Raw genomic sequence first — 22,652 nt, forward strand, 5'->3', positions numbered from 1 at the left:
AGAAAATGCCAATTTTCTTTATATGAAAAGAGTCCAATTTGATTTACAGCACAATCCAGAGGGGCGCCTGATCGATGATCCTGATAGACTCCCATCTTTTGCCTTTTTGTTTGTCCAGCTGATCTGTGGTACGCAACAGGCTGATGGAGTAAAAACTTCTGAGCCTTGTGTGCCATTGGAGATGGTCAGGTGTGCTGTGGGAAATTCAATTTCACCTGATTGGTCTGAAAAACATTTATCCTTGACAGGATATCAGCTCTTTGTTCTTCCAAACACACTGGGTAGCTGGGGATATCAAAGATTGTAAGAGACTTTTCTCTTTGAGGTTATTTGACTTCTATCCAGGAAACTTGGAATGACGGAAGCATGATTTTGCATCAACTTTGGCCAATCGCTCTATTTGGGGAAAAAGTTTTATCCCTTAAATCAGTCAAGCTCAGTCGCACAATAGCTGAAAACACTGAAGTTGATAGCCAGCTAAAGTTTTTGCTAAATGCCAAATTAGCCTAAAACAAAAACTTAGGCATCCAAAGCAGCTAGCATGTAGCTGAAATATGAGCTAAACACCAAAATAACCTAAGAAATCTTAGCAAATGCCAAAATAATCCAAAATGTAAACAGAATGCCAATTTTAAAACTTTAAATCCATAATGTTTTAAGTATGAATAATAAAAAGGCAGGAATAATATTCTAGAATAAATCAACTTAAACCTTAAATAACTTTCAATATTTTACTCTCCATAAAAGTATATTTTGTCAGAATTATACTAGTTAGAAATTAGCCCAAAAAAACGATTGTGCCTTTATTAACAATAAAATGAAATGATCTGGAGGGCCGCATAGAATTACCCTGAAGGCCGGATTCGGCCCCTGGGCCTTGACTTTAATGCATGTGACTGAAACCATCAATAATTCTTCAATTCAATTCAAAAAACTTCACTTATCCCCGAGGGGCAAGTCTGTTTTAAGGTGCAGAGAGTGTCTTCTATCAACAATCAGGTTACACATGACACAGTACACTAGCATATAGAAACAATAATAATAATAACAATAAAAATCCTCTGATTCCTCAACTACGGAGAGGTCTGATGTTTTATAATGGACAACAATATATACAAAAAAGAAGAAAGATAAAATATAAATCGTATACATACATACATACATACAGGTTTATGTAAAGTGTGTTTGTGATCATTTAGCTTAATCATATATGTCACTTCCTCATGTTGACATGGCTCATAAAGTCTCTGAGTTCTAAATAAACTACAGCAAAATATCAGGCTCAGTGATGTTGCTTCCTGTAGGATCCGATGACAGATCCTGTAAAAAGGGCATCAAATAATGAACCTCAGAGACGTGAGTCTGTTCGGCATCAGCTCCACTGGATTTTCACTACACCTCCCATAATGCATTGAGTTAAAATTTGGCATAGAAAAATAAATCCGTTTGAAAAAGGAATATCACTACGTTTAGGGCTGTCAAATTATTGCATTAATCAGGATTAATCAATTAGAGACATTTTAGTGTGTTATTTTTGTGTTCAACACTTTTTGGATTCTCAGAAAAGTGTTTCCACTGTTTTTTGATGTGGTAAATCAGACTCTGGACCTTTTTTTTTGTTATATTTTTTTAAATTGTTATTTGTTCAAGATTCACAAAATATTACCCCTCAGTGGTGCCAAAGTAAAGTTTAGAAGGATTTTATAATAATATTAATAGTGAAAAACTTCATAAACCCACGTTTTTAGTTTAATCTTTTACTGTGCCATAATGTCACAAAATTAAGTGAAACATTTCAAAATGAGACTTTTAATCGCAAATATTAGGTTAAAAATTACAATTAAAATGGATTCATTAATGAATTACAGGTCAGGATAGATTAATCACATGACAGCACTAATTATGTTTATTTATGTATTCATTTTGGGGGGAGGGGTACATTAAATTGCCTCCAGTATATCTGTACATCCTCCTAGAGTTGAAAAATATTATTGAAAACTTTTGAAACTTTGATATCAAAACAGCCACAAATATTACAAAAAAATATCTTGTAGGAACTGGAACATCATTAATACAGACTACAGTTTCTGTTCTTTATTATATTTATACATATTTTCAGTTGCTTTGTGATTTTTGTCAAGGAAAATTTTGACATCGGTTCAAAAAGGTTAGAAATCACTTATAATAGTCGATTTTGTGCATTGACCTCTGGTGTGTTTGCAGCATGGATGTGTGTAACAGAAGGAGTGGAGACATATGAATCTATTTAACATCAACAAAGGGGTTTTCTTATATGAAACATGATTGGAGCTGCTGTTTTTGAATGTCTTAAAGGCCTTTATAATGTCAGAGCAGCTTGAAGGACTCGTTTCAGCACTGCCCCATTCTTTGCAATCACTTTTGTTACACTAATTTGTTGATTTGTTATAAAAGTTCATGCAAAATCCTGACTCATAGACCATTATTAAATAACTTGAGCAATCCATTTAGCAGTCTTTATCCAAGATCGTAGTAAATCCGGCCCGAAGGATTTAATCATTCTGCAGTTCTGCAGCTCTCACGCTCCACACGAGGATGTTTGGACTCTTCTCCTCCAGCCTCCTGCTCGACGACTCAACTGGAAGCTGCAGTGTGGAACTGCTGCTTTCTGATCTCTCACATCGTGCTTCCTTTCTGGGCTCCTTTTCATCTCATCCTGTTGGTTTGAGATGTGAGGGCCTTTTTCTTTAATCTAACTACTACTTCAGATTCACAAAACGTTTTATCTCCTCTTCCTCTGCACACCCCCACATTCCTATTGATTATTCATGCATACATATTTTACCTACACTGCATACAGTATCTGCTTTTAATTCACCCAGTAGGTCAGGAGACCAATGAAGAATCCTTCAAAAAGTGTTTGCTTCTTTGAAACTGAATGCTGGATGTTCACTAAGTCACTTTTTACCCTGATTTAATTTTTAAAACACAATTATTTCCAACATTTCAACAGATATTTTGTTTTTTTTTAATAAGGGTCAGAGTTGGAAAGTTAAATAGCTGAGTGGTGGCTATGAGCTGACATTTTTAAGCTTTTTCCATCATACAATACATATTTTATGAATAAAAATGTCTTACAATTAATTGGATTTATTGTACATGTGAAATAATGACAACATTTCAAATTTGAAGGTCAATAAAAAAGGTTTCAAAGAAAAACAGAAAACTTAAGATCAGCTTCAAAGCATTAACACAAGTCAGTATAATGTAAAAAGTACTAAAATGTAGCACCTTTATATCAATCCCAGCTTTTAAATGCATTTTAATCAATGCACTTACTGAATCTTGCACGTTTTGACTAAAAACGTTTTTTGTTCTCCATCCTTTTGCTGTTAAATTATCTCATGACTGAATAGTTTTAATGATGTCGATTGTTGTATATATTGTGATGTTTTTTTATCTACCCTTGTGTTTTTTTCTCTGTCCAGGTCATTATTTTAAGTAAGAACTTGTTCTTAATAGCTTACCTGGTTAAATAAAGTTGTTTTTTTTTTTAAAGTCTTGATTTAGCGATGAAAATCATCTTTTTGGTGTTTTTAACATGTTCTTGTAGTGGAGGACCTATATAAAAGAATTTAGGATTAAAACTGTTTTTTAAATATTTCTTAATTCAAATCATGTTGGGTCGGGCTGCACGGTGGCGCAGTGGTTAGCGCTCTTGCCTCACAGCGAGAAGGCCCCGGTTCGACTCCCGGCTGGGACCTTTCTGTGTGGAGTTTGCATGTTCTCTCCATGCATGCGTGGGTTTTCACCGGGGACGCCGGCTTCCTCCCACCGTCCAAAAACATGCTTCATAGGTTAATTGGTGACTCTAAATTGCCCCTAGGTGTGAATGTGAGAGTGAATGTGTGTGTGATTGAGGCCCTGCGACAGACTGGCGACCTGTCCAGGGTGTACCCCGCCTTCGCCCGTCAGTAGCCGGGATAGGCTCCGGCACCCCGCGACCCCGAAAGGGAAGAAGCGGTCTGGAAGATGAATGAATGAATGAAATCATGTTGGATCAGAAAACTGGATGCTAGAAAATGCTCAGAGTAATGACGCAGCTACTTCCCTTGGGTGCACCCTGGCCCGCTCACGCTTAGGTGTGCGAGACACGATGAGCCTTCAACACTTGTGCTGTAGCAAATTGCGATTCTGGCCCAAACCTGTACGACCCTATTGATCCAAAATCGCTCGCCATTATTTTAGCACCGCAAATGCTAGCTTGAGGCTATAAGCTTGCGCATGAGTCCGGAATCAGAGCTCTCAGCGACGGGGAGGGGGAGGGGTTGCACTGCGGCAACAGTCCCGCCCACAATCCAGAATTGTATTTCTGATGAGCTACGGTCTTAAATTATGCCTTAAAAACGACAAAGGTTTCTTGATTTTGGCAAAAATCTTCATAATCATAAACGAAATGATCATTGGACTGATTTTACAATAGAAAAAAAATATGGTTGGAGTGAGACTTTACATTCAAAAGCAGTAAAAGAAAGTAAAACTGTACATTTTTAGGGGTTAGAAGTGCATTTATAGAATTACTGTAGTATAACTTTGCTACTACGACAGTAATGAGTATCCGGGTATTTGCAATTTGCTCTTGAAAATTAGAGAACGAATATTCCCGACGCCCAAGATTTCTGATTGGCGATTTTTATAAATATAGTAGAGTGAAGTAAAATATTATCTTGGTGCGACGTATTTTTGCTCTGAAATGCAGAATAATGTTGGATTTTAAGTTTATGAACTAAAAAAGCCGAAAGAGCAGCGCTAATGTCACCGGAATTAAACGAATTGGTGAAGCGTCCGGTTTTCAAAGTAAAACTAGTGAGAACTTTATTTCTGTTCAAAAACTGAAACTGAAGTTCTGCTCACAGACATAACTTCTGAAAGCATAAATCATCTTTAACTCGTTTACATTCCTTTGGTAATTTCTTCAACAGTTGATGCAATTAAAGAAACTCCAGCGGATTCTGAAGCGCAGAAACACAGATATGCTGCTCTGTACGGCTGAAGTGTGGATGTAATCAACGTGAATCAGCTGATTCTGTTACGAGGGGAAAAAAAGACTTTATTCATAAGAGCTCGGCACCAATATGTAACGCTTAGAACGTAAAATGCTAAAGAACGTTGAGGATGGAAAAACTGGGGAGACCATTTTCAGGTTTTCAGAAACAAGTACGTTTTTGTGCTTTTTATGTTGTTTTATTAGTGCGGAACTGAACCAGAAGGTTGACAAAAAAAAAATAAAAAAATTTAATGACAAACACAATTTCTTTTTATTTATTTTTTTATCAGTTTTATTTTTTTTGTCTGATCTCCTGTTCTAAATAAAAGGTATAAGTGTTGGTGATTTAATACAAATAATTTACATTTTCATCCATCCAGTTAAAAGACAAACACATAGCAACAAACGTATTAAAAAGTTAGAATCGTAGTTCGATTCGTGAATCGTTGTTTCGTGAATCACCAAAGCAACAATCAACAGCTCTGTTTGCTACAAACAGGGTGCTTTATTGGTCGACCTCCAATCAGAAGATCGCAGGTTCAGCTCCCGCCCGCCCACACACCGAAGTGTCCTTGGGCAAGACACTGAACTGCTCCTGGTGGTTATAGGTTGGCGAGCTGTCGCCATTGTGTGAATGTGCGTGGGTAAATGGGGTTGTAACTGTAAACACTTTATAAGTTAACTCTCTCTTTGAAAAAACTACAAAGTCTGCATGTCCACCGTTCTATTAAAAATCTATTTTTGAGAAGACTGTTGGCTAAATTATAATTGACCGTCGGCTGAATTAGTCCAGATTTCTAAGTTTAAATTTTCAGATCTCTGTAAAAGCAAGACTTGCTGAAACCCTTTGTACCATGAATCACAGCCAGCCCCCACCATGAAGAGTGTGGGGAGAGGGGAGGCATCAGGGGCTTTAGGGGGGCAGAAAAGACTGCCAAAACGCAAGAAGGGACAAAGCGAAGTCCCACCTCTCCAGGCGTCACACTGTCACTGTCATGCTCTAGGTCTCCGCATGAGTAACATCTCAGTGCTGAACTTCACAGCAAACTTTAATCCCATCAGTCTGGTGAAGGTTTGTCTCCTGGAGCAGTGAGTGTCAGTCCAGAGCTGATGTTTGTGTTTTGTTGTGTTTTTGCTCTCCAGGAGGCCTGGTATGAGTTTCGTGTCATGGCTGTAATGGATGATACAATCAGCGAGCCCAGTAATGTTGTTGGAGTTTCGAGCACAGGTGAGCTCAACATAAACCACGATGCAAATGGGTGTTCCACAGTAAAAACATTCATTAACCCCTAAACAAATGTATCATATAGATTCATTTACTAAACCTGCAAATAAAATGCACAAAATTGAGCATGCAAAGAGATTCCATGTGCTCCATGTGTTTATGATTGATTCAAGTATTTGTTAACATTCTCTAATGCTGGATGCTTAGGTTGAGGGCTGGAGACCTCCAATAATATCTAGATTCGATTGGATTCACTGGAGCCTGGACCGATTCAATTCCTCTTTTATTCTATTCTTTTGATTATCTAAATTTGAATTTGCATAATTTACACATTTAAAGACATTTGTTTAGAAATATATTAATAATCTATATTTATGTTGTGAATATATTCATATTAAACTGATGCAGTTCACATTCTGTAAATGTATTAGCGAAATAATAATGAGATTGTTAATATCATTCAGTGTTACATGATTTCTCAAACGGAGAAGCTCCAACAATTGTTCTGCTTCTCCTGGAAGGTGTTTCAGTTTGGCCACTAGATGGCAATCACACTATAGCATTACACCTTATTCCAGAAGAAGAAGAAAGAATCAGCAAAAAACTGTACTTTAGACCACAAATGGTTACTTAAAAATATATTTCCTTCAAAAAAACAGAAAAATATATACTTGTGAGTTTATAAAGATATTTATTTAGTCAGCAATGTATGTTTAGGCCAACCGAGTGTTAGCATTAGCCGTTCTATGGGAAATCCCATTATATGTTAGCATCAAGCTACCGGACTTTAGCTTTGTGCGCTAAATCGATCTCTACTTTTATGCATCGATTATTGATCTATTAAGCTTGTTCAGCTCGATTAATCGATTTCATCAGCCCAGTTGTACTTAGGTCCTTTCAGCACATTTTAATTTAAAAACAATAATGACATTTGAGTAAAAATACAATCTTGAATAGTAAAAAACATTATGTTTTTGATTTTAACAATTGTAAACCTGATTCCAGAGTAGTCATACGTCTATTTATTATATACCTGAAATCTTCATTTAAACCTGGAATGCTGTTTTTGTCTGACAGAAAAACAAATGAGGTTTTCCTTCATGATAAAGTGTGGCCAGCACATCATGTAAAAATGAAATAATATTTGAATTAAATGAAAAACTTTTGCATAGTTGGCTGCATATATCCCTTCGAGAAAAGTAAATCTGATTAAATGAGAGCTGCAGGATGCTGTGTTTTGTAGTGCAGTGCATGGATTTCATGGAATACTTCCTGAGATGTTTCTTCCATCTAGAGCAAAGATCTGCAACCTTTAACATTTAGAGTCATTCAGGTCCATTTCTCACTGACCACAACCCAGTAGGAACCACAAACAAATAAGACATGTTTTTATATTTATTGCTACAATTATGATAAACATAAATGAACAATTGTTTCTGTCACATAAATAAAACAGTCATTTTTTTTTAAAGAGAAAACAGTTAATAACTTTTGACATGACTTCCTATCAAAATTTCCAATCAAAGCAGCAATAGTAGTGTGATTCTTGAGTGATTTAAGAAAAAACTAAACATAGTTTAATTTAGTTATTGGTGGATCTCTGCCAAACATCTGTAAATCTAACTAAAATTAAATCAGAGCTAATTAAATGAACCTTATAATTTTTTGGATCATATGAAACATTTAAAATGTTGTTTACTAATAGACAGTCCACCTTAAATTCCAGCGTGCCTTAACTATGAATTCTTGTTGTGCTCACTGGACTAAAATCAATTTTATTTGACACACAAAATTCTGTCAAAATTGTTTAACTTTGATAAACTATAAACCCAAATCGCTTGATGGATTGTTGGAGCATTATGGGTATTGTAGTCAGGAGCCTAAACTGTCCATTTGTTTGTAATTTTTAATTAATAACCATATTAATAAAAAATATAGACATATTTAACTCACCTAATAAATAAAATCAACATAATTTTACTATAAATATAATGTATTTAATATATTAGAAATAAATTAAAGCAAGTCACAAACATTCTCAGCCTCACATGATGGTTTACGTCACAGAACCAGAGATCTGTGTTCTTTTTTTTATTACTAACTGAAGGGGCTGTGATGAAGATTTGTATCCACTAGATTACATTAGTCCAGACTATGATTGTTTAAATCTACAAATTAGAAGTTAACTGGGTTATTAATTTTGCATATTAGCTTCAATCCTCCTGCTACTTTATGAAACTCATTTCTGTTAATATCACAGGTTTGTTCAAACATAGCAGCGTTTGTTGGAGGACGTTTGGAACCAAAATGAAAATACTAAATATCATGAAAGATCATGTCTAAAGTTTGTCAAACGTGTGTGAAAAATGAAGGGATTGTTTTAAATCAGCTTGTTCGGCATCAGGACGTTCAGTCAATACTTAAGCATTTACATACCCTGATTAGCATGTAGTTAACATTCCAGAGATGGATGATGCGGTTGGTGCCTTTCACTTCCAGCGGTCCACGTCGGATCCTTGCATCTCTAACATCAGGCTGATGAGAGCTGCTACGTGTTGCAAAGGCAACTTTGCATTTTGCTCCCTCAGCATAGTTAAATTTAAGATCAATTTGCATGCAGGCTCCTTTGTGGCTCCTGAAAAGTATGACATCATCGTTTTGCAAAGTCACTGCTCAACAGAAGCGGCCGCTTTATACCCAGAATAGACAACAAGACTTCATCAAAGCTCCTGTAGATGTGATAGATTTTATGGATTCTAAGATTAGACATTTGAAAGATGACGTATTGCTCGTCTTCAAAGGTCACAGAGTACACATCCCTGCTTGAAGCAGCTGCTTGCTGCATGAAGAGATTTTCCAGGGAGCCTCGGATTAAAGAAGCTCTTCTGCTGCCCTCCCCTGGTGAAAAATGGGGAACGGCAGAAAATCAAAGGTTCCTCCACATCTAATTTGTGTAGCATAAAGACAATGATCATACACAGTGGTGGTGAACTGCTGAAGCTGAGCTCCAAAAGTCCTCAGAGAGAAGACGTGAGCAGTTACAAACATAACTTCAGGCCTGACAAACTGCCATTCTTCTTCTAAGTTTTGTGCAGGGTCACAGCAGGACCGAAGCCCATGTCAGCTTCTTTTGGTGGGGGGGTTCCTCCCTGGACATTTTGTCAGTTCTTTACGGCAGTGTATCACTCCATTGACACCAGGTTGCATAAAAAAGAAGAAAAGAAAGAGAAACACAGCTACATTTTTACAGGTTTCTTTCTGATGTTGAAGGAAGTTTTATTTTGAAAAACTCTCCACCAATTCTGATTCCTTCTTGGCTCATGTCAGATCACTCTGTCATGTGTCCGAAATACATTCACTAAAGTCGTAAAACGGGCTGCACAGCAGTTCAGTAGTTAGCGCTCTTGCCTCATTAAAAAAGAAGGTCTCTGGTTCAAATCCCAGCTGGAGGACATAGAAACAGAATCACCAATGGAGGACCTTTCTGTGTGGAGTTTGCATGTTCTACCCGTGCATGCGTGGGGTTTCTCAGAGGACTCCGGCTTCATTCCACCGTCCAAAAACATGCTTCATAGGTTAATTGGTTACTCTACATCAGGGGTGTCAAACTCAATCGCACTAGGGGCCAAAATCCAAAACAAACCTTAGGACGCAGGCCGAACAGGATAAACATTTATTGAACACACTAAAAGTAAACTTTTAAAACTTTAAAACTGTAACTTTTTAACATAATTATAAACTAGATATATAGCATTACCTGTGATAATGCTAGTGTGAATGCTGTAAGCTGAATTTGGTCACTGAAGATGCTAGTGCTGATAGCTGAAGATGCTAGTGCTGATAGCTGAAAACACTAAAGCTGATAGCCAGCTAAAATATTAGCTAAATGCCAAATTAGCCAAAAAAACTAATAAAAAAAAACTAAGGTTAGTCAAAACAGCTAGCGTGTAGCTGAAAAAATAGCTAAACTTCAAAATAGCCCAAAAAACCAAAAAAAGCATATATTAGCTAAACTCAAAAACAGCCCGAGAAACTAAAAAAAGCCTAAATCAGCCAAAACAATTAGCTTGTAGCTGAAATATTAGCTAAACTCCAAAACAGCCTTAAAAATCTTAGTAAATGCCAAAAATATTCCAAAAAGGTAGCAGAATGTTTTTTTTTAAACGTTAAAACCGTAAATTTTTAATATCATTAAGAATAATAAAAAGGCACGAATATTATTCCATAATAAATCAACTTAAACCTTAAATAACTTTGAATATTTTACTCTCCATTAAAATATATTTAGTCAAAGTTCTAAAATTTAGATATGAGCGTAAGATAACATTAGACCATTAACAACAATGAAATAAAATGATCTGGATGATTACCCGGAGGGCCGGACTTGTGTCCCTGAGTGTTTATGGGTGTGTGATTGTGGCCCTGCGACAGTCTGCCACCCTGTCCAGGGTGGACTCCACCTTCACCCACAAGTGGCTGGGTTAGGCTCCAGCAGCCCTTGACCCCAAAATGGATGCATGGACATTCTTAAAGCTGTTACGCCGACAAAAAACAGGAATTTTCACTGTAGGTATAGATTTATTGTGGCAGCTTCTCACACACACAATAATAATAATAATTAATATTATTCAGCAACTGACTGTCTAAGGTTATAAGGATCCTGTGAATAAAGATTCTCAAATCAGATATTCATCATTATATTAAGAAAATACCAGTTTGTATGAAGGTTTTTTTTGTATTCATCTGTCGCACCTTTTAAGTCAGGTGAGGCTGAAGTTGGCCTCTGATTTTTTTAGTTTTCATTTTTATAATTATGCATTGAGTTCCTATGTGAAAAAATACAAATAAAGCTTAATGCAGCTGCAGATATTTATAGAGGATGAAAATAAACGTTATCCTGAAAGTTAAGAGACACTGGAAGCTAAAAAAACATAATTAGATGTGCAATTCAGCTTCATACAGGCTGGAGTGCATAACATAACTCTAATCCATCTATAAAGCATGTGAAAAGAAAAGTATGCACAGGGAGGCCACACCACAGCATCACCTGAGTGCAGCTTTGATTTGCCTAACAAATAGATTTATGACACACACGACAACCTTTTGTTTCATTTTTATGACGTCTCTTATGTGGGTTTGCATTTTTCCCATCTAATAGTCCCAGATCTAAATTTAGTTCAATTATTTGTTATAAAACTTTGTCCACTTTGCTTTTTGTTTTCTATAAAAGTATGAACATTTTGAGATTTAATAAAACATGGTTTGGAAATTTATTCATTATGATAGCTTCTTAACTTTCCCTCAAACGACTTAGTGGAGAACTTTAACTGAGCTGAACGGATATTCCAAAACAAACGTCCCTACAGAAGTCATCAATGAAGGAGTTTGGTTTTCAGCCACATTTTTGTTTTTGATCGCAAAAATGAAAACCTATACAGCTGGAATGGACATGTGACCTTCAAGCAGGTCAGAAATAATGCCATTTACTGTTTTGCAACAAAAGATTGATTACACTGCTGTGGATTTCCAGCAAAGCCTTGACAATATGCCAAAGGCTGCAGCCTTGACTGTGATGCTAGGACTGCATGAAGGGAGGGGAGACACTTTACACACTGATGCAGCAGTACTCCTGCACTTGATGAGTCAAGACGTAAACCTACCGTTCTCCCTCCATTTTTTTAAATATATTTTCTTTACCTCTAAGGGTCACCGTTTAATAGATTTGGTGTAATTTTATGGTTACTGTAAATACTTTAAAATCTGGTATCGTGTTGTAATGGTGGTTCCTCTATCTCTTTATCTTGATTTATAAATGTTTAGAATCTCTGAAATGACAAAAATGTAACAAAAGTCATTATAGGATCTAGTTTCCCCTCAAATCTGATCTGTTATTTCTGAACTGATTATCGTCTCTTTGCATAGTATCTTATGGCAGAGTATACATTTCTGTCAAAACTGTACACTAGTGACCTTCATGTATGAAAGGGTTCAACTTTGACTCATTTCTATAGTGAAAATAACTGCAGTGATAAATGTGACGGTCGTTCTTAATTACAGTTTAGATCCACCAAATCTGATCAACTGCTTGTAGGTAGAGGATCATGAGAGCAATTGAAGAAAGGATAATAGGAACCAAATTAAACCTACCAGCCTATACACATAGTACCATGTACAGTGCATGGTACTATGTACTAATCTGTGGTCTCCAACCTTTTCCAGCCCATAAACCGGTTTAATGTCAGATAATATCATCATGGAGCGGCCTGTTCGAGGATGAAGGGCGGCTTAAATTATTATTATTATTATTATTTTAGCTTCAAATTTCCCTAACCTTGTTTTTTTTATTATTATTTTTATTAATTTTAACATATATTAAACAACAACAACCAATTAACCCCCCAATGTAACTGCACCAGGTTATTACAGCAAAGAAAACAAGTTAAAGCAAACAGTGGAAAATCGAATAAACAAAAAAATAAGTAAATAAAGAGCACCACCATAAAGTTCACAATTATACCATTTTTCAAAGAGCCGTACAAGTACACAAACATCACTGTACAAATCTATGGCAGAGACATTTTAGAAAATAGATCACTGAATGAAATATCAATAATTATGGTGAAAAAGCAAATTAATAATAAAAAAAAAATCTGAGGACAGTAGAGATATTTACAGGGTGGGTAAAGTTTATCTTCTGTAAAATATCTGCAGCTTCTTTAAACTTTATTTGTACACTAGATTTTGAATGGGAATCAATAAAATGTGATGAGGATATTCTCTTAACCCATTACTGTCAGTGTGGAGCCAGAAAAATCAGACGACAACTTTCTCCTTTTGAAGGTGCGACAGTTAAATACAATAAAAGTCCTTTTATACGTATAACATTTGACAGCTGAATATCATGCAGAGCATTGTTGGTTTGTGGCAAATCTTTATTTTGGACAAAGATGGCTTCTATCTGCTAAATGCTTCTTTCTTTTATTTTGAAGTTGAAGTCTTCATTTGTTTGAATTTCTTCTGCAAAAATAAACTTTCTAAATATGTTTGTTTTTGGTTAACTGGGGGGGGGGGTTCAATTTAGCAGTCAGTGCATGTTCAGGACAGGAATGGTTGGATTTTAAACATGTGACTTGACATGCACCAGGAATGACTCGGATGTGGGGGAGAGAATCCAGTAGTTTTTCAAAATAAAATTTCCAACAGAATCAGTTTTAAAAATTAAAATTAAATTAGCCAATGTTTTAAGACATATCTTGGATGCTACATCTTCAGTCTAAAACACAAGCAGCCATTTTCAAGAAATTGGGACAGTGTAAGTCCAACATTTGGCCCATTATTCTGTTTTTAATTCTCTTCTGTTTTGTAATATATGCTGAAAGTCAGACTATCATTGTGTCAACATGCCCACTTTACCAATGTGACACCACTTTATCAAGGCTTTCTTTTGACTCCCATCCTGCAGAGTTCTTCCCTCCTCCAGAAATGGTGGATGAGCGTGGACTTACCCGGCCTGTCGTGGCTGGCATTGTGGCCACCATCTGCTTCCTGGCAGCGGCCATCTTGTTCAGCACAATGGCTGCCTTTTTCGTCAACAAGCAACGCCGGAAGAAACTCAAGAGGAAAAGAGGTGGGAAGAAATGTTCAATGACCTTCGGCAGCAGGTGCAGTGGTACTATCAGAAAATGTCAGATGTCCTTCTGGTAAAAAAAAAAAAAAAAAAGATAATTCTCAAAAACTGCCTTCAAACAAAGCAAAATAAATTTTTTTTAGAACAAAGAAAAGCTGTCCAGCTTTAAAACAGGGGTTCTCCAAACGTACAGCTTACAGGCTTAATTAGACCTGCAAACAGCCTGCAAGAGGATTTCGTAAAGTATTTAAATGCATTTTAATGTTTCAATGAAGGAAACTGTTGTTCCAGTGAGTCCACTTAAAGGCGCAATAGCAGTTCTGATAAGCGAGTGCAGCTACTGTGTTTGTCCGCAACATTTACTATGACTTCTACGTTTAACATGACCTCATATCACCTTAGTACAGCGGTGTCAAACTCGATCGCACAAAGGGGCCAAAATCCAAACCCAACTTAGGTCGCGGGCCAAACAGGATAAACATTTATTGAACACTATAAAACTACATTTTTAAAACTTAAAAAATGTAACATTTTAACATGATTACGAACTAGATATATAGTATTACCTGTGATAATGCTAGTGTGAATGCTGTAAGCTGAATGTGGCCACTGAAGATGCTAGTGCTGATAGCTGAAGATGTTGAAATTGATAGCTAAAAACGCTGAAGCTGATATCAGCTAAATGCTAATTAGGCTAAAAAAAAAAAAAAAAAAGGCTAAATTAGCCAAAACAGCTAGCATGTAGCTGAAACATTAAACATTAAACACCAAAAAAGCCAAAAAATAAATGCTAAAATAGTCAAAAAATCTATCAGAATACCAATTTTTAAAGCTTTAAAACCGTCACTTTTTAAAATAATTATGAATAATAAAAGCTGGCAAGAATATTATTACATTCTAAATCAACTTAAACCTTAAACAACTTTCAATATTTTACCCTGCATAAAAAAATATTTTGTCAAAATTGTACAAGTTAGAAATAACCACAAAATAACATTGGACCATTTATAACAATGAAATAAAATGACCTGGAGGGCCGAATCCGGCCCCCGGGCCTTGACTTTGACACATGTGCTCTAATACCTTCATATCCCCAACATGTCTCTGTCAAAAAATAGAAAAGTGGACGCAGCGTTTTCCTCGAAAAGTGGTCGTCTTTCTATTCATTCATGAAATTGAATGTGTGTTTGATGTGTTCACCAAAAGGAATATAATCTTCATTTGCCACTCTGTCAGCCTTAATGCCAACAAATGCGACAACTTTCAGGACAGCTGAGAGCTGAGAAGGTGAATGAGTCTCTCTGTTGTCAACCAACCTCCTGTGAATGCTCGTTTATCCATCCGCTTCACGTCTTCGAGAGTTCTCACGCTGTCCTCCCCAGTCTCTTCATGTTCAACACTCTCTGTGGACCTCTGCTGTGTTTGGACTACAAACATGGCAGTCTGGAACTACAAGTTAAATGGGTTTTCCTACTTCCTGTTTGGACAACACACTCTTCCTCGACTCAGCACCGGCAAGCAAGGCTTCACTGTCCCTTCAGGAGAACTGACCAGTCTGCTCCGGTCCGGTCAAATCCAGTGTTTTGAGCATTTCCATTGTAAAATGGACCCATTAAACTGTTTCGACCTGTGCATCTTGATGGACCCCATCCACTGTAGGTTTGTAGAAAAATAGAACGAGAAGGTTGGGGGGGAGCCGCTGCTGGATGAGCTCCATTGTTGTTGCTTTTCTAGTCGTCCTCACTACAATGAGACGCTAGCGGTCTGCAACACACATGTGGCGTGAAAACAAACCGGTCAGTGGAAGTGAGCGGATTAACTGGACCGTCCTGTACTACTCTTTACCAGACCGGACTGCTCAATGGAAGCAAGGCTGAAGACTCAACTCCCATCAACCAATTTCTCTAAAATCCTTACCAGTGTCCTGACTTGTTTTCTGGTTTTCTGTTTTCTTAGCACTACAGGTCATATTTAAAACAAAGAGAACAACCTGAAGTTGTTGTTTTACAGTGGTTTTACAGTGGTTTTACCGATCCAGACCACTTAGGAAAAGATTTTTCCCTGCTTTAAAACCTAACACACAACAAAAAAAGATGACAATGTTTATTTTCAAAACTTGCCAAACATGTTCTCTGTTTTCTGCTGTTCTCCAGATCCACCTCTTTCCTTAACCCACTGCAGAAAAAGCATGGAAACTCCGTAAGTGACACTCAACAACATCAATGCACTAACACTCTTAAAACTGATTAAGATGGACCGCTGCTGTCTGTGGTTTTTTTTTTTTAAGACGTCAAACCATCTGTTGTACCCCGTTTGAGTGTTTTATGCAGAGTGAAGCTGATGCGATGTTCTTCTCGGCTCTATTTAAAGACTGGTTTGTGTCTTCTTAAGAACTTATCAAGACTAATGAATACATTCACTTATTGTGTATTTACCTGACAAACTAAGGAATTTAGCTTCTATGCTTGTGTTAATAAAATGGACCAATTAAAATTCCATAAAAAAGATTCAAGAATAAAATGCATTTTGATATAAAATCATTTGTTTGATAATGAAACTGATGGTCACCGATGAAACTGGCCGTTACTGTGGATCTTTTTTCACTGGCGGCGTGATGATTCATCCGAATCGCTGATCTGAAATGAGTCCAGCTCAGTGGCCCTGTGGTAGAGTGTCTGCCCTGAAATTGGAAGGTTGTGGGTTCAAATCCCTGTGGAGTCATACCAAAGACTAAAAATGGGACACTCCGCATTAAGGAGTTGGACTGGGGGGTTAAACTACCAAATGGTTCCTGAGCGTGGCTGTGTCTGCAGCTCACCGCTCCCCCAGGGTACGGGTCAAATGCGGATAACAAATTTCCCACACTGAGGTGTGTAACAAATAGTGGGACTCTAACTTTATCTAAAACTTCCTTCCATTAGTGTGACTCAGAGATAAACATCTGGTACAGGTGAAGTTTTCCAGATTCATGTATTTCTTTATGATAATCAAGTTTAAATTAAAACTGAGTACAAACAAACAAGTAAACAAGAATGGTAAATCCATTCATATTTTAGTTTGATAAAGTTCAGCCCACAGTTGTTTTTCCACATCAGAATAATCCAACATTAGTAGAACATTCTACCACACTGCTTGAGGCTCACAAAAACCCATTTCCACACACATTCTAAATCTTCTCGTCAGTCAATCACAACCTCTCGTAACGTCGTTTCTCTGTATTATAAGTACATTATACATTATAAGTAGCTACAGAGATGATTTTTTCAAACAAACTTTTTCAACATGTTTGCAATTCCATCAACCGAGAACAAGGTGCTTTAAGTCGACCAGCTGCCAGAGGAGTCCTGGTGCACACGTAGGCCCGATCCGAATACTCCCCTTCTCCCTCTCCCTTAGCCCCTCCCCCTTCGTTTATCTCGCAGTGCTTGCTCCAAACGGAGGGTGATGAAAAAAATAGTGTCTAATATTTCGGATGTGACTTTTGTTCGATGACATCATCAACATCGCAGTCCGCTAGCTTTAGCGTGGAGCTTCCAGCGGTTGAATAAACATTACAAACGCGGTTTTATAACATTAAAAAGGTCACACTACAACATAAAGTCATTACTTTTATTTAAATGTAAACTTCTGTGGTTCAGAGCGCACCAAAGTGAAGAAAAGAGCTTCTTAGCGTGACGCTGTTTACTGTCGCGATAGTTGACTTTGGACCCCTCTGTTTGGAGTGTGAAACTTAAAAAATAATAATTCCAGACACGACTTTGACTGCAACCACCACTTCAAATCAGGGGAGAGGGCTAAGGGGGAGGGAGAAGGGGAGTATTCGGATCGGGCCAAGGATGAATACACAGACATCCTTACACATGGTGTAGGATGTCTTTTATTTTGAAAGGAAGTCATGCAAAGTTCTGTTAAAAGTTATAAACTATTTCTTTTTTTTTAAATTGTTTTATTTATGCAAAAAAAAGAACACAATTGTGTATTTAAATGTATCATGTCAGCAGCAAAAACATAAATATAAATCAGTATCTTATTTTTCTAAAGGTTGAGTGAAGACTTTGTGGCTCCTACTGGGTTGGCGAGAAATCGACCTGAATGGATCTTTAAGTGTTGAAGGTTGCAGAGTCCTGTTCTAACAGATTAAAATGGCAGTAAAAGGTTTAATCTACTGTCAGAATGGACATTACCTTATTGCATTTACATGTATAGATTTTAAGATAATTTGGATTCTACACTAAGACTGTCATGTTTTTATTCACTAGTAAAAGAAGAAAAAGAATGAAGGAACACCAAAGTCAATAACAAAAAATATTTCTTGCATTTTAACTGAAGTAAATCTGCTGCAGCTGGAGGATCTGATTAAACACAGAATGTGTTTTATTTTGAAAGGAACTTGAATGTTCTATTGTCAAAAGTGAAATAAGTTAAATTTGTTATATATAGAAAAACTCAACATTTCAAAGCTATATTTGATAAATGAAAGACTTAAATGCCACAAAAACATAAATAAAGCGTATTTTTCTAACTTGAAAGTGAAACTTTGCGGCTCTCGCTGAGTGTCGTTCCATGAGAATCTGGACCAAATGGCTCTTTTAGCATTAAAGGTTGCAGGCCCCTAGTCTAACCAATCAGGAGCCAGGACACAGTGCACTGTTTGAAAAAAAAATGCTAAATTGCTCTCATAAAAATCAGCGACTGCATGGCCATGAAAGGTGGACAGCGTTATTGCAAGGGACCACTGTATAAAATGACTAATGAAGCTCATTTTCCTCTTGTTATAAAAGGTGTCATCAGACAGTGGCTATTTAAAGAAAAAATCTTGGCAAAAAAAATGTCTTCTCATCTGAGCAAAGCCTTGTCCGCTGTATTGTCAAGTTTCACTGTTTATTGCTTCTTATTGGCAGGCCTCGTGTTTACTTGACATCCTCAGTACTCCTTACTTTCTGATTTCCACATTTCTACAGGAGTCCGCTTAGTTTCTTTCCCAGTGTCGAGCCCTACTGGGAAGGGCTGGGCGCACTCCACCAGCAGCAGCCCTCCAGTCCTCAGTGAGTGTGCTCGGTTTTGCACACCATGTACCCACCCCCTTGTACACTTTGGTACAGGCCCTGAAAGTCCCGGTCTGTCTGCATGCTCCCAGTCACTTCTCCTCACTAGACAACAACAATACTGGCCTCAGTCTTCCTAAACCTTAAAAACACCTCAATCTGTTTGTCAACTGAAACAAATGAGGTTTTAACCCCGTATTGCCTATTCTCTTGAATATGCGACAAACCACTTTGGCTCTAAAATGTAGCATCTACTTAAAAGCTAAACACATGAGCTAATTTTTTAGTCATTTTATGCTAATAAATACAGATAAGGACAAAAGTTATAACATTCTAGACCTTGTTTTAACACAAAATGAGGTAAATTAAAATTAAAGTAGATTAAAATGTATTCAATCTTTAAAGCTTCTATGTGAGAAACCTGATGTTCTGGACCACATTATGAAATCAATATATTTGGTTTGTATGATGTATGGAATGAAATTTTGTTGGCTTTGAGTGTATTACTTTCTGAAATTACATTTATATTTATGAATATAAGAAATTTAAACCAAACATTTTAAATATACACACACACACCAGTGACGTGCGGTGAGGTTCACGGCTGATGAGACACTGACGTCAGATTTACAGACATATGAACCGCACAAAGCAGCTTATTCCCCATTTGACTGACAACAGTGGGCTGCACGGTGGCGCAGTGGTTAGCGCTCTCGCCTCACAGCGAGAAGGCCCCGGTTCGAATCCCGGCTGGGACCTTTCTGTGTGGAGTTTGCATGTTCTCCCCGTGCATGCGTGGGTTTTCACCGGGGACTCCGGCTTCCTCCCACCGTCCAAAAACGTGCTTCATAGGTTCATTGGTGACTCTAAATTGCCCCTAGGTGTGCGTGTGAGAGTGGATGTGTGTGTGATTGAGGCCCTGAGACAGACTGGCGACCTGTCCAGGGTGAACCCCGCCTTCGCCCATCAGTAGCCGGGATAGGCTCCGGCACCCCCGCGACCCCGAAAGGGACGAAGCGGTCAAGAAAATGGATGGATGGATGGACTGACAACAGTTAAAGTGTGTTGTTTAAAATTTCATTTCATTATTTTTATTTTCTTTACAAACTATAGCATAGAAAAAAAATCCCCAAGATTGATTATTATTGACTTACCTTTACTTATGAATGAAGTCTGTGTGCTGCTCCTTCTGAAGAAACACATGAATGTTCTGTTTGTAGAAGTCTTCCTTTTCTTTCTTCAGTGTTAAAAGTTTCTCTGTCTCAGTGGAGATCACTGCCAATAACGTGTCTAAATATTTTCTTGAGTTCATGGGCTCAAATACTAAATCTTCCATTAAGAAATTGATGCTAAACAACATTAAAGAGTACTGGACGGCTTCATTTGACTTGCTGCCGATAATTCTGTTATTCTTTAGCCGCGGTGTCACATTCTCTGGGCTCACCAGCGCCCTCTGCCTTGTGGCATGTATACTGTGCAGCCAGTAGACTGTCTGCTTCACCTAGTGTGTTTACAGTGCATTTTTAGCGGATAAAAATACTAAGTATGTCACAAACTGGCACCAATGTAATCAGACAGAAGGCGAGAGATAAGCAAATTGGGTAATTTTAAAATAAAGCGTCTTTTATGATGACAATGCATGCGTCAGCTGCCACTACAGTCAGTGTGTGCGGCACTGGGGAGGCGGGGCTACAGCTGCCACACCCAGCGCTGCTGGGCGGATTTGAACAGGAAACTAGTAAAAATATAGAAAAAACATGTCTAAAAAAATAACATTTAATTTTTAGTTTAAATTTTTTAATGTATACATTCATGTTATGTAATTCATGCATTTTTTAGGCTATATTTTGCTGGTGAGGCATAGCCTGACCTGACCAAAGTCGACTCAAAAGCACTTGGTTGTGCAGTGAGGTTTAAAGTTGGAGTATATATATATATATATATATATATACTCCCAACATATTTGCCAACTGTGTTTCATATCTCAATCATCCTTTCAATAAATACTGTACACTCACTGGCCACTTTATTAGGGACACCTGTCCATCTGCTCTAATCAGCCAATCACATGGCAGCAACTCAATGCATGTAGACATGCAGGCATGGTCAATATGATCTGCTGCACTTCAAACCGAGCATCAGAATGGGTAAGAAAGAGACTTTGAATGTGGCATGGTTGTTGGTGCCCAATGGGCTGGTCTGAGGATTTTTAGAAACCGCTGATGGGATTCTACTGGGATTTTCACCCACAACCATCTCTAGGGTTTACAGAGAATGGTCAGAGAAAGAGAAAATATATTTTTTGTGGACAGACTTGCCTTGTTGATGCCATAGGTGAGAGAAGAATGGCCAGACTTGCTCTAGCTGATAGAAGGCAACAGTAACTCAAATAACCACTGGTTTAGGAGATCTGCAGAAGAACATCTCTGAATGCACAATAAATCTATTCATGAGGCAGATGGACTAAAGCAGCAGAAGACCACACTGGATACCACTGCTGTCAGCTAAGAACAGGAAACTGAGGCTACAATTCATACAGACTCACCCAAACTGGACAATAAAAGACTAGAAACTAGACTAAACTGATAAACTACACTGATTTCAACTATGCTACCTAACACTGGCGCCAAACTAAAACCACCGGGAGCAAGGTGGAGTTCAGTGTTTTGCCCAAGGACACTATAACACATGGGTGGGCAAGGTGGCAATTGAACCTACATTTTACCGATTAGACTTCTGCACCATGGCTGCCCTGTACATGGATCTAGTCGTCTGCAAGTGGGAGTGGAGCGGAGCAGGGAGCTTGTAGCCCATAGAGTTTGTTATCTTCATCACAAATGCAAGTTTTTTTCAAATGGCATGTTTAATCTGCTCCTGATTCAAAATGATTTGAATAAAGAATTACTCAGATATATAATTTTAATCGTATTTTTTTGGTAAAACTTTAGATGAGGTACTGCAAAATACTCAGTATAATGTTGACAAAGATTGATACATTTGTTAAGCTAGTAAGCAGTTTATTTAAATGGCCTTTGTAGACAATGGTTGTACTTTAGACGTTAATGAATCTTACGAAGTATGTTAATAAACCTTATTTGACTTATAGTGCTAATACACGTCTTGTAAACATGTTTGTTAATGTGTTTATTGAGCTTTTTAGAAAAGTGGTACCATTTTTTTATATATGTCCACAAGAAAAATGCCACAAGAACATGATAAAAACACCAAAAACACAATGTGTTATTGGAGTGGGTCGGTAATGTTTGCCTTGCTATGTTGTCAAAATGTTCAATCTGTTGTCCCTGACCAATAGGTCTGGCAGGGTTTTTTTTTTCTTTTTTTAAATTTTTTTAATAACAAATTTTTAGTCTTTGATCAATAATTAATTCATATAACCTTAAGCCAGATTGTTGTTGTCAGTTTTGTTTCTAAGTCTTTGCAATGGACTTAAGTTGCAGTGTGTCAATTCATGTAAGATATCCCCACTTTTTGTGCACCTCCTTGACAGTGTGAAAACAGTTGTCTTGTTTTTCCCAACCTCTGCATCTGCACAAACAGACCGTTCCACTAAAATTAGAATATTTCGGGACAGTGTATTTATTTCCAGAATTCCTTTTAAATATTTAAACTTTCATGGAATACAGATTCAGAGCCCACTGTTTCCCAATTTTGTGATGAAATCATACCCGCTTGTCACTCGACGCCACCTTGCAACCTGTTTTAAGAGCT

General features: G+C 37.4%; 1 protein-coding gene across 1 annotated transcript in view; it reads left to right on the forward strand.

Moving 5' to 3' along the window:
* Positions 1–22,652, forward strand: part of LOC112138977 (protein turtle homolog B) — an 81,107-nt gene that overhangs the window by 41,444 nt on the left and 17,011 nt on the right. Inside the window, exons 14-16 of the mRNA XM_024261661.1 lie at positions 6,170–6,254; positions 13,714–13,878; positions 16,032–16,077. Coding sequence (XP_024117429.1) covers positions 6,170–6,254; positions 13,714–13,878; positions 16,032–16,077 — 296 coding nt within the window. The remainder of the gene's footprint in view (positions 1–6,169; positions 6,255–13,713; positions 13,879–16,031; positions 16,078–22,652) is intronic.

Source organism: Oryzias melastigma, linkage group LG14 (assembly GCF_002922805.2).
Source record: "Oryzias melastigma strain HK-1 linkage group LG14, ASM292280v2, whole genome shotgun sequence".
Lineage (NCBI taxonomy): Eukaryota > Metazoa > Chordata > Actinopteri > Beloniformes > Adrianichthyidae > Oryzias > Oryzias melastigma.